The sequence below is a fragment of the Neodiprion lecontei genome, chromosome 3 (genome assembly GCF_021901455.1).
Source record: "Neodiprion lecontei isolate iyNeoLeco1 chromosome 3, iyNeoLeco1.1, whole genome shotgun sequence".
NCBI lineage: Eukaryota > Metazoa > Arthropoda > Insecta > Hymenoptera > Diprionidae > Neodiprion > Neodiprion lecontei.
Genome location: NC_060262.1, coordinates 34,607,858 through 34,620,981, shown reverse-complemented (window position 1 = coordinate 34,620,981; position 13,124 = coordinate 34,607,858). Strand labels below are relative to the sequence as shown.

At 37.8% G+C, this 13,124-nt stretch overlaps 2 protein-coding genes across 3 annotated transcripts; both read left to right on the top strand.

Moving 5' to 3' along the window:
* The first annotated feature begins 374 nt into the window (after positions 1-374).
* LOC107226091 (probable serine/threonine-protein kinase mps1) lies at positions 375-4,210 on the top strand. Of its 2 annotated transcripts, XM_015666777.2 has the most exons (5): positions 480-2,868; positions 3,064-3,224; positions 3,304-3,515; positions 3,601-3,978; positions 4,060-4,210. In XM_015666777.2, the coding sequence occupies exons 1-5, from the start codon at positions 800-802 to the stop codon at positions 4,087-4,089; spliced, it is 2,850 nt and encodes a 949-aa protein (XP_015522263.1). In that variant the 5' UTR covers positions 480-799; the 3' UTR covers positions 4,090-4,210. The 2 variants fall into 2 exon arrangements, with proteins under 2 accessions (XP_046591458.1, XP_015522263.1); XM_046735502.1 differs by lacking the exon at positions 4,060-4,210 and having other exon boundaries at positions 375-2,868; positions 3,648-3,854.
* Positions 4,211-4,989: 779 nt separating this feature from the next.
* Positions 4,990-12,611, top strand: LOC107226117 (ubiquitin carboxyl-terminal hydrolase 32). The gene is made up of 14 exons (XM_015666814.2): positions 4,990-5,205; positions 5,288-5,412; positions 5,671-5,776; positions 6,194-6,436; positions 6,762-7,001; positions 7,096-7,743; positions 7,852-8,213; positions 8,429-8,806; positions 9,303-9,526; positions 9,635-9,884; positions 10,855-11,121; positions 11,210-11,403; positions 11,512-12,118; positions 12,275-12,611. Exons 1-14 carry the CDS (start codon positions 5,148-5,150, stop codon positions 12,563-12,565), a joined length of 3,993 nt encoding a protein of 1,330 aa, XP_015522300.1. The 5' UTR covers positions 4,990-5,147; the 3' UTR covers positions 12,566-12,611.
* The last annotated feature ends 513 nt before the right edge of the window (positions 12,612-13,124 follow it).

Here is a 13,124-nt window from a genome sequence, read left to right as displayed (position 1 = left end):
CATATCTCTGAGTGTAATAAAACTTTCTTTCGCTAGATATCTATGCGATAAAAAAAAACGTATCCCAAATTGTTTTAGCAAAAAAGTTTATCTGGCTTTTTCAGTCTTTCAAATCTCTGGTGTAAATTTTTAGCCTTATTGGCCTTCTCATCAAAGTTGGCCAAGTGCTGGCTATGTAAGAATTTGCTCGGTTTTCGATTTCTTTGAAAAATTGCGACTAATCATAGGAACGCATGCCAAAAAGTAAGTTTGGCAGTTCTGCCTTTTTACCCCATTCGCGTGACAGAAAAATGTAGAAACCGCGAATGATTGTCCAGCCACTACTGTATCCTGCATCCTGCGTAAGCGAATTTACCCGAGAACCGACGAACACTCTACACAAATCATAGCCGTCTCATACTTCCATAGCGCTGACATCGCGCGTTCAACGACCAATCGTTGCCCAGCATGAAATTTCAAATGAGTGACAAGGGAAGTAAAAGTTCGCTGTAAACTTCACGACTTGAATGTACAGCTGCTGCTTCTACCTAGACTACCGATGTGTATTTTCATCACAACTGAAAGATTTTTTTTTATAGAAAACTGTCGAATAATTGGGAAGAATAGAATTGAACAGTTGATGTGAAACACCTTAGCGAAACCTGCATACGAATAGGCAATAAATATTATTCATAAACAATACGGTTATTCGAAGTAGTAATTTGACAGGTGAAAGCGGTACTCGAATTGTCCGAATTTATTTTGATGAAGAAGTAAACATATAGTCTCGTGTGAACACGAGTGAAATTTGTGATTAATCATGTCTGAAATCAACGTACACCAAGGTGATCTTTCTCTGAACGAACGGAACAACATTACCGGCAATCCCAGCGTACATAACCTAACAGGGCCGAGAACGAGGTTTCAACCGGTGCGAATAAAAGCACTTCTCGATCTCTTCGAGAGTGACGACGATGACACTGAGCCTCGTGATTCTGACAACGATTCAGACACTGGAAGCCTTCAAGCTCTGCCTAACGACGATGACAGTGGTGATGCAGCTGTGGCTAAGGATGATAACAATGCCCCGATTTCCCGTCACGACGAACAGCATCTGACCACTGGATCTCAAGCTGCAATATTTACACAAAAAGCTGATATCCCCATGAATAACGTTAAGGTCAATGACTACCAATTAGTAAAGTACAAGAATCAATTGTTCGGTGCTGAGTGTGAAGAACCAAAAGAAAGAAATCACCAGACATCTCATAACTCGAACAGTTGTGAATTAGAAAATAACAGTTTTCCTATGTGCCAAAGCAACATGAATTATCCTGTCGCTTCTAAGCGTGTTTCGATTAACGAGAATGAAGTGGATAATGTGGACAGCAATAAAGAAATAACTTTTGAGTCGCAAGTATCGTATGACCCTAGGAAACAAAAAGAATATGGTCAAGGAACTTCAACTGAAATTATGTCTGAAAGACATCAACACAATCAAGATTCAACATCCAGGAATGATGTTGGAGATCAAGGTACAGACCATCCTACCTTGATATATCCCAGTGATAGCACAAAACTTGAGAAAACTACAGAGCATGTTCATTTAGCTACAGAAACACCATTGAAGCATGCACAGACTGTTTCGACTCGTCCAGAATCATGCCTAAGCCGTAGAAATATAATGGAAACACCCCAGATGAAATCACGTCAAGAATATCCACAAAATAATATCGACACACCAGGAATGATATTTTCCCATTGGTCACGCAACAACTTTTTTCAGACACCTACCAGTAATCACAATCCGAATTTATCAAAGAAAGAGGAAATTGTGAGCCATAGTAATAATCAACATATGATGCAAGACATCATATTACAACCCCACAGATTTTGCAGCACGGAAAACAAGCTCCTCAGGAAACCTCTGAGCCAAGCTGTGTATTTAAATCAACCTGCAACTACACATCAAAATCAACCTACCACTACACATCAAAATCAACCTGCCACTACATATCAAAATCAAAGTAATCATGTCAAAGCACATCAGCATTTTTTGCAACGACCCTCTTATCTGAATAACATGTTCGAAAGCCCGCACCATGTGCAAAGCAAACTATCTGTAAAAGAAAACTGCCCAATGGATAGTAAACAGAACTCAAACAACAATGTTGCTAGTAAACATGCACAATCTTTGCAAGAAAGTAGTAATCAGCAGAGTATACCAGTACCTTTGATGAGTAATGAGAAATTTAATTGGCAAATGAGTTTAGAATTCAAAAATAGCATTGCAAACAGTGTTTCGTTAGCTGCGCCTCTGGCATCATGTAAGAAACAGCTACATCATGAATCTGTTTTAAACAAAAATGATAGTTCTGTTCAAAAATCAAACTGCACTGAATTTCAAAGTAATCGAGATAGTCATGAAAAGAAGCACACCTTGACACATAATTCTGAGGAAGAATCAACCTTGAAGCGTGAAAGTAACCCTAAGATAGAGGTTGATACCAACAAGCGCTTATCGTCAGCTAAACTTGATGGTCAGAAAATTGATTTACCTGTACTGGCAAATCAGGATAAGTCGAGAGTATCACAAGATGCTAAATCCAATCCAGGAAATGTACAATTTAGCATTGCTTCTAAAGTGCACAATGAAAAATATGGAAAACTAATAAGCGTCAAAGCAATTGATTATCTAGTTTTGGGTAACCTTGGGCAAGGTATGAGTGGAGATGTTTTGAGGGTGCAGGATGTAAAAACTGGTGAGTTACGTGCTATAAAGTGCGTTGACCTTTCCTGCATCGAGAAAGAAACAGCTCAGGGTTATTTAGAAGAAGTTTCTATGTTGGATAAACTCAGAGCGCCGTGCATTATCCACATGTTTAATTAGTAAGATTTCTCAAATATTTTTCGTATTATTCCATCACACTCACGATCTGACTACAAAATTCGGAAGTTATTTCTTTGCTAAATGAAATTATTCACATGCGACACTACTATTCAATTCTTTGAATTGTGCAAAAGAAGTAAAAGTGATAGTATTGTTATTTAATTCAAAAAGATAATTTTATTGTATTATTTCAGCGAAATTAAATCGCATATGTTGTACGTTGTGATGGAGATGGGTGATACGGATCTCAACAAATTATTGAAGTCGATGCCACGAGAAAAACAACTTCCACTTACAATGATACTTTACTATTGGACAGAAATGTTGACTGCTGTGAAGCATATTCATGATAATGGTAATTATTAATACATGTATACTCATTTGGAATATTGTGGACTAAATTTCAAGATAATAATCAATTTGTCACACTTTAGGTGTAATACACTCGGATTTAAAACCAGCCAATTTTCTACTAGTGAGGGGGCGTTTAAAGTTAATAGATTTTGGAATTGCATCTACTGTAAACGGAGATATGACTTCTGTCGTGAAGAACACATCGTTCGGGACGCTCAATTACATCAGCCCTGAGGCTATCATTGACGTCGGAGGAAATGGAGATTCGACTAGTGATGACAATAAATATAAGGTTCTTAAAAAAATTGTCAATTTCACTATCAGAATTTCAACGCAATGCTTATAAGTTATTAAATTTTTGCCTGTTATCCCACCAGATAAACTTCAAATCTGACGTATGGTCACTGGGTTGTATTTTGTACAGTTTGGTGTATGGGCAGACACCTTTTCAACACATTCGTGCAGACTGGGCAAAAGTAACGGCAATAACTAATCCAACCCAGAAAATAGCCTTCCCACCTACTGAGAGCATAAGCAAGCGAGGATATGCCTCACCTCCACCGTTCCTAGTTGAAGTAATGCGACGTTGTCTCCAGCATGATCGACAGGCCAGACCTACAGTGACCCAACTCTTACAAATTCCATACATAGGATGCAATTGTCCACCTATCTCCAGTTTACCAAGCATATCACCATCTATTTTAGCAAAAATAAAACGATCCCTCGAAGAAAGTGAATGGAGGCAATTGCTAGAGGTATGTTAAAAAACTAAATTCAAACATATTATTAACAAAAAAAGATTTCAAAAAATTTCATGATCAACTTATATTTTCCAGGTTTTGGAAAGACGAAAACCGATCCAGTGATTTAAATTCTGTCTATAATATAGTTGTATAATAATAAAATCGATGTATATAGCCTTTTCTAAGTAATATAATGTAATCATTCGATGTTTAACGAAAAAAATTAAACAAAAATATAAACTAATACACCCAATATTTAGTGAACATTCTGAGAAAGATTCGTATCTCGTACTTTACGTAGATACAAACAATCTTAACAAAATTCTCCAAGAACAGTTTCAAAATAATTCCGTGCCAGTACAAATTACTTCAGTGAAAATATTGTTTGTTTGCTTTACTTTTTTTTCAAAACATGTTAACGGCTATGCAGTTCGAAGCGTATGAACTACTTCAAACAAAATAGATTCTATGAATGCCTGTAGAAAAGTCAAGTTTACAATTAGAGCTTTGAATTCGCATACTTCATCCATAATATTATCAAAGACCCCAGGTCAAGAATTTACCAGGAATATTATAAACCAGTGTATAGATCTATACAAAACGATGTAGAGTAATATTCAGGTTCAAGAAAAATGTTTGCATAAATATGTAGGTGTACTCAACAATTCGGCAGGTAAGTAAGTGAATTTCAGTATTTTAGATAATCTGCAACAATAGTATGCTGGGTACATTTATTCGTAATACACTTTTCAAGTCTCAATCAACGTCATTAGGAGATCTGAGAAAAATGATATCAATTATGAGTATAATATTACATCAGTGTAACGGTATGTGGTATTGATTTATTGAATATTTTCTCTTAATATCAACTTTAATAAATTGCGTCGGCGGGCCATCGGTATATTTGAAAAGATCAAGCAAAATGAAATACGTCTCACGATGACGGTCGGCCTGGCGGGAGGGGGGTGTAAATGTTATCCGTAGGTACGCGCATGTGTATGGCTTTATGCAACGGCTTATCAGGCTCATACAAAGACGTAGGCACTATCAAAATGTTAGCAAAGATGGCTGACCGATTAAAGTGACAGGACAATTAATAATAAGCTCGTTAATTTCTAATTAGATGTAAAGAGTAAATTGATAATGATTGTATTTTAGTGTAAATTATTATAACCTGTGAGATGGGAGGGAAGGAGTCGAGACCGTTGAGTATTTCCTACGAGGATGCAACAAAACGAGGTATATAACCCCCATCTGTGGTAACAATTTTCAAATAGTGTGTAAATCAAACTTGATTTATTTACATTTTCTTGCTCGACAGTGTCCGAATCTGAACTCAGAAGATTGAGAGAAGCTTTCAAACGTACAAGTGTCAACGGAGTTATAAGCTGCAATACATTCATACAGGATGTCCTTGGTGACTGCGTACCCACGCAAGTTGCAGAGGTCTGTATCAGCTCCAAGTATAAAGTCCGGATCACACCATTAAGAGAATTGATCAATCAAAGGAACAAAGACATGCTTCAATCCTTGGTCGTTGGCAAACATTCGTTGATGACCAATAAGCTTTGCAAACAGAATTTGACCTTTTTATTTTGACATGACTTTCTCAAACACAAAGTCCTGCTTGTTAATTTGACGAGATGTTATCCAATTCTTTTATTGTTTGGCTCGTCATAAAACTTTTTTTTTATGAATTTTCAGTACATATATGCCGCTTTTGGTGGAACACAGAGAGGCCTCAGCTTCAAGGAACTTCTCAGTGGTTTGGTTCTCTTGACACGAGGAAAGCAAGATGAAAAGCTGCGCTGTTAGTATATTTATTTCCTGTAAGAGATTTTCATTGCCAATCCATTTCAAACAGGCATATAAATATGTTCGTTAATTACCAGACTCTTAAGAGATCTCAATGAACAAGATGTTCAGACATCATCAAAATTTTAGTGTTTCTGAAAATATTCTAAGATCTCTGACTATCCATCATGAAAATAGTATTACATGGCACATTGTGTCGAGTTTTTACCGATACCTATCTGTAATCTGTTCATTATTATCTACTTTGATTTCTATTATTGATTATCATTGATGCTAACCTGTAGATGCAACGAAATATTTGAACACTTCAAGCAGATTTATTGGTATCCTGAAATTAATGTGTAACTACTTTCCACGAATTGTATAACCAGAGTATATGACTGATTTTTCAGACTTAAACTCTCTGTTTCAGTTTTGTACGACCTGTACGCGAATGGCAGTGTATCTCAGCTTGCCAAAGATGAATTGACGGGTGACGAAGGTTACGAGAAAGTTGTGAAAGGAGCGACTTATGAAGAATGGCGTGATTGGCAGCTACAAAATGTTGAAGCCTCTCCCCTTTCTCGTTGGCTACTTACAACGTCTGGTGCACTTACTCTTGGAAATGACTTGGAAACACCAACGTTTTATCAAAGCCTAGCAGGAGTTACTCATTGTAAGTAAAGAAGCGACAAGTTGTTGAAATAGTTCAATTGAAATTTATGCGGTTGATTTAAAAGTGGTCTCAAGTGGAATTGTTTCGCTTCATACTTTTCATTTTTCTCCATGAATGAGTGTATGGAGTTTCAGCATTCAGGTCTGATTAAATTTAAAGGTTGTACATTATTTGAGGTACCTACAAATGAACTGAACATCTCATGTGGTTCACGTAACAATAAGAAGCTTCCATTACTTGAGGCAACTCATTTCTCTCTGTACAAAATAATTCAGAGACATTTAAAGCTCTATAAATAGATTTTCTCTTTTTCTTTCACGAACAGTGGAGGAAGCAGATATAATTGAGTTGGAGAAACATTATTGGACATTAAAAGGCCAATCAGGAACAGGCAGGCTAGATCTCGAAACCCTTGTGCCTATGATTTCACCACCAATGCCTCTTAGTGTGTGTCCCGGTCTTGTCGCAGCATTTGATGAAAACAGAGACAATCATATAGATTTCAAGGAGATGGCTTGTGGTATTTCCGCAGCCTGTCGTGGTCCCCTCGTTGAACGAATGAAATGTGCGTTGAAAATCATTGATGGATGCCTAACTTTTTTAATCAAATTTGAATTGAATAAATTTTTTTAATCAATTTTGAAACACTCAATTTACAGTTTGCTTCAAAGTATTTGACGGTGATAGAGATGGTGTGCTGAACGAGGTTGAATTGAAACACATGCTAGAGGTTTTAATGCTTGTTCGAGATGATGAAATAGAGGAAGGTGTAGAAGCAAAAGAAGAAAAAAAGGATTTACCTAATTACCCTCTGTCAATGGAGGAGTGGCTAGTATGGACAGCTGAAAAAGAATTGCCTCTAGCTTTCCTGCGACTATTGGATCAGCTTTGTCACGTAGTTCTGGGTCTGAGACCACTAGGACGTAGTGAGGAGGGAGAAATAGTAACGGGATGGCTTGCTAGGGAGGAAAGACGCGGTTTGCGAGTAGGCCAATTTTGGTACCTTGTTGCGGCACAATGGTGGTCTCAATGGCGGCGATATTGCTTGCTGGATGGTCTTACATCAGAAAGCAACACCACTGTTAGTGATTCAGCAGCACCTGGACCAATAGATAATTCTAATCTTGTAGAAACAGTTAAACAAAAGGTACCAGCACTGACTGGTGAAGGGGGTCGTTTGAGACGTACTCTAGTGATGACTGAAGGAAGAGATTTTCACTTGCTTCCGGATGCACTCTGGAAAGCTCTTGTACAGTGGCATGGTGGTGCACCTGCATTACCTAGACAAGTTATCCTACCAGCAACAGGTACAACATTTCAATTATTGTATCGAAAAATTTTTGGCGGCATTTATATTGCCATTGCTGTATTCCCTGCAAAAACTCCAAGTTGATAAAAAAATGTTTGTAACACAGGTGTTGACGTTGAACTGGAACTTTACCCATTAGTCCTACGTCTGCTTATGCATCGTTCTCTTGGTGTGCAGCAGCAACCATTACCGTTACCATTAAATGGAGTTGGATCATGGCTACCATCATCCTCGTCAAGTGGCTGTTATAAGCGACAACTAATGTACATTGCTGCATTTAGCCGGATGGCTACGGCTGGTCAAGTCTACCAATTCTTATGCAATCGCTTAAGGTTAATTGGTGAAGATGTGCGCTTGTGGCATGTTCGAGATATCGGAGCATCAGGAGGTGGAATGACTCTTCTGGAAGACGAACACGCTACGCTAGAAGAATTAGGTCTCCAAGACGATAGTCAGTTACTTATTGAGGTATGTACCATATCATTCGCTCCGAGTTAAAATTGCGAAGAAAGATACTATCACAATTTTAAGCCATTTTTTCTCACTTTTCACGAGCTGTAAGACTGTAACCTGACTTACTAGAAAAATTATTAGCAGTTTCAAGTGAAAACCATTACATTTTACGCTCATCATCCAGATAGTATCAATAGAGTAACCATTAACCTAAAGCATAAAATTCAAAGGTACGTAACAAAGATCAAACATGGCCAGAAGAATTAGGCCGTTTGCGAGACTCTACTAAAGATGATGTAAGCAAAGGAGCTGGAGAAAAAGGTGCTACTGGCTTGAACAACTTGGGTAACACCTGCTTTATGAACGCAGCGCTACAGTGTGCTAGTAACACAGGTCCATTGACTCGGTATTTCATGTCTGCCTCGCACTTACGTGAGCTGAATACCACAAATCCTTTAGGAACTCGCGGTCACATGGCTGTACGGTATGCTGAACTTCTCCGTGATATCTGGAGTGGTTCGGCACGTAGTGTCGCTCCACTTAAACTACGGTGGACTATTGCGAAATATGCTCCACGCTTTGGAGGATTTCAACAACATGATTCGCAGGTTTGATTTTTTGTGATATTGACAAATGCATTTTACATTGTACCAGGCTCTGAGTTATAAATTTATTTTTATCGGGATTATAAGTAATTCCATTTATGGTGATGCATGTCTAGAATATTCAGAAAGCAAACTTTCGTGAGATGTAGTTATTGCACAATAAATGCTTTTAAAAATTCGCAACTACCAAAGTTGTTCAATTCAGCATCCAAATTCGAGGAAACAATTGATGAAACCCACAAATAATAAAGCTGTTCTACATTATCGTAACTGTAATCATTACCAGGTTGGGCCTTTATCTACACTCCTGGCCAGAAAATTTACCATGTAATCATTTATTTATTACATTTACTATGTAATTACTTATGAACATAATATCCTACATTCCTGAGGAAAAATAATTTATACTCCAAGATTCTGACTGACCTTATAAACTCTTAAGTCTCTGCTAAAAATAAAAAATTTAAACAAGTACAAGTTTTCCTGATATTTTTTTCAGGAGCTCTTGGCATTTCTACTGGATGGCCTACACGAAGACTTGAATAGAGTAAGGGATGCACCATATGTTGAGTTAGCAGACTCTGAAGGTCGAGAAGACGCCCAAGTGGCTCAAGAAGCTTGGGATAACCACCTACTTCGGAATCAATCAATTATTGTAGATTTATTTCACGGCCAACTCAAGTCCACTGTTCGATGTGAACATTGTCAGTGGGAATCTGTTAGGTTTGTTGAAAATATTGTGTAACATTTGATATTGAGTACAAAAATCGAAAACCAGCTCTAATTTTGACTTTTGCAATTTTATTATTACATGAAACGATTTTACCACAGGTTTGATCCCTTTACTTACCTTACTCTGCCTCTTCCCATGGAGGGTTTAATTCGTCGAGAGCCTTTAGTTGCGCGACTAGATGGAGGTGTTCCTATTCGTTACGGGCTTTTATTGCCGACAGATGCGGATTATTCAGCACTCAAAACAGAATTGAGCAAGCTATGTGACGTACCAGCATCGCGTCTTTTGTTGGCTGAAGTCGCAGCTAATAACATTGAACGCTTTCCGTCTGATAGATCTACTGTCCAGGTACAGTTTTGAATACAATTTTTTACAGGAAATGGTACTTGCTACCAAAGACCACCCTGTATTTAAGTAGGCTTTAAACATAACGCTTCAAGGGAGAGTGCTGGATAGTATATATACATTGCAAATAAATATTGACAATATTTTTTTTTTTTTTTTGAATATACGTGGACACTACACATATTTTCTTTACATCTTTGTTCCATCTAGAGATTACTGAATATCTGGTGAACATTTAAAACTGACAGGGAAAAGCAAACCACGAATAAAATTGGATATTGCATTGCCTGAGTAAAGTTACTAATTGTTTGATATTCGATACACTTTATTCTAACTCCAATTAAGCAGGTGAATGAAACAAGGACCCGATCAGGCTATGATTTTATTGAGTGCTTGGCAAAAATTTTAAGATTCAGACACTTTTAATTTTAACTTAAAGTTGGTATTTTGAATATCACTGAAATACAGTACTTGAATACATATTTTAGCCTAATACTTATTACAATTTCCTTGTGTTATTTAAAGTTTGAAGAACTATGGGAATTAACAATTACTGCTACCATTTTTCGGTTCCAAACACGATTCAGAATCACTTACTTGCCAACCTGTAGATCGCATCATCAAAGAACATAGATGATGTAAAAAATTTAGGAGTCCGCAGCAAGTGTTCAGCAATTAAAAATGGTCATTAACATGTTTTAGCCAATTCATCCAATTAAATCATATGACGCTTTTCCGTCCATATGCTTAGTTCACCTTCTGATAGCAGAGTTGATATTCTGTTGGCAATGTTTTCATACACAGAAAGTCGACAGTGACGTTCCTTAACATTGAAAAACCAGTGAAGGGCTAAGTGTTTGTTTCTAACCGGCATTCAAACGTCTAATTTTCAAATAGAAAAACTTCTCCGATAACCAGCACTCTTTCCTCCATCATACTCTTAGGTTAAATTATACCAGGCCATTGTATCCAGGAGGCAAAAGCAGGAACAAGACTATATGCTTATGAAGTACCTGCCTCTCACTATCCACCTAGTAGAAATCAGCAGCGTTCTATGACTGAAGCATCTGAAGAACGTCGTAGCTTCAAAGCTATTCAAATGTCAGAAACGCCACCTCCACCACCGCCGTTACCTGTGTCTACTGAAATAAAAGAGTACAACAACTATGGTAGCGATAGTAGTTCCAACAACTCATTATCTCATGGTAATGGATATGTAATCGCATTACATCGTAAAATGGTATGTATCGTTTAATTGACGTTTATAATTAAACCTTCAAATGTGATTTAGAAAAGCAGTGAAAAGTGGTCTTTTCTACAAATTACAGATAAGACAAGATTTGTACTTTGCAAGTTCACAAAAAACCAGACCAAGTTTATTCGGTGTGCCCGTTGTCGTGCCTTGTGGAGATGGCACCACTCATCAAGAACTTTATAGAAGTGTGTGGCGTCAAGTAGCAAGGCTGGTCACACCACTGCCACCTACAGAGACAGCTGCTTCACCCAATCATGCCCAAGATTGGTAAACTTGAATTATAATTCTAGTTTCGTACTCACTATTTCTCGTATTTCGAAAATGTTACAAGTCTGTGTAAAGAAACAAACAATATGTGATCACAATTCTTTTCAGTGACGATAGTTTGGGTTACGAATTTCCATTTGTACTACGTGCAGTGGATCGAGATGGCAGGGTATGTGCCTGGTGTCCATGGTACAAGTTTTGCAGAGGTTGTCGTATACGTTGCGATGGAGAGTTAATGACGACGGAATCGATGGGATCAGGATTGCCAGTTACACATTTAGCAATTGATTGGGATCCAACAGCCTTGCATCTACGCTACCAAACTGCTACAGAACTTAGCTGCGATGAACATGAAAGTGCTCCGCAGGCTAGAATTATAGAAAGTGCCCCATTACCTTTGTCTTCATGCTTAGCAGCATTCACTAGACAAGAATCATTGGAACGTTACCATTGTCAACGTTGTGCAGAGCCGAGATCTGCGACAAAACGTCTACAACTATGGCGGTTACCCCCTGTTTTAGTAGTTCATTTAAAAAGATTCCATTGTGTTCGCGGCAAATGGGTCAAGTCGCAAAAAGCAGTACGTTTTCCTTTGAAAGATTTTGATCCCTCTGAATATCTAGCCGATCCGGAACACCACCATAGGCTCAATCATCACAGACTGCATCCTTCTGTGAACCCAGAAGATGTCAAGTATAATTTATATGCTGTTGTGGTAAGTCATAAGGACACTATGTCCCCAGTAGTAAATTTCTCTAAATAAATGCCGAACAAGAAGAATTTCGCGTGTAGAAATGCATCTACAACTCCTGGAACATTTTCTTATCATAATATTATAAGATTATTTTTTTATTATTATATCATGCTCTAGTGTCACAGTGGAATCATGGGAGGTGGACATTATGTGAGCTACGCACGTAATCCTGATGGAGGGCAATGGTATTATTATAATGATAGCAGCTGCCGAGAGTCCAGCCCTGAAGCAGTGGCAAATGAAACTGCAACAACGGCGTACATTCTATTTTATCAACGAAATGGCCTGTCAGAAGAAAAGTATTTGCCATCTATTTCTCCTGAACAAGAACGAGATTCGCCAACACCTAATCTAGAGTTTTCAGACCCAGATGAAAATGAACTGCGGAAAATGTGTACTATTACTTAAACCTGAATTTAATCCCAATTACACTCATAAACAAATCCAAAGAGAGTATTATGGATAGTTGAAAAAGTCGTACCTAAGAGTTAAATCCTATATCATGGGAAAAGTATTGAACATCTACTGCAAATAATGAATACCCAGCTCAGAATACAATAGAAAATAAGTCAACCGCATAACAGTAATATATGTAGCTTGAAAATACAGTCATAAAATGGAAAGAATTTTGCTCAAATACCATTGAGTTTTCCAATTTACGGCATGCCAAGAAAAATGAGACCGTATCTGAGGATTTCCGTCGAGATCAACCATTCGGAAGATCGGAGTTCTTAATGAAAAAACGTTGAATAGTATTTTGAGATTCGTTTAATACATGCCTGGTTTAGCGAGGAAATCCCCATTTACAGTCATTTATTCGTTGGTAAACGCGAGACCTGGATGAGAGAGCAGGTCTCGCGAGAGTCATTATGCGGTTCCAAGTAGAATGGCAGCGCTAGTCGGACTCATAATCAGTAATGAATAAATAACCCTGTATTATTTCTTGAGCAGACGAGAAAAAAATCAA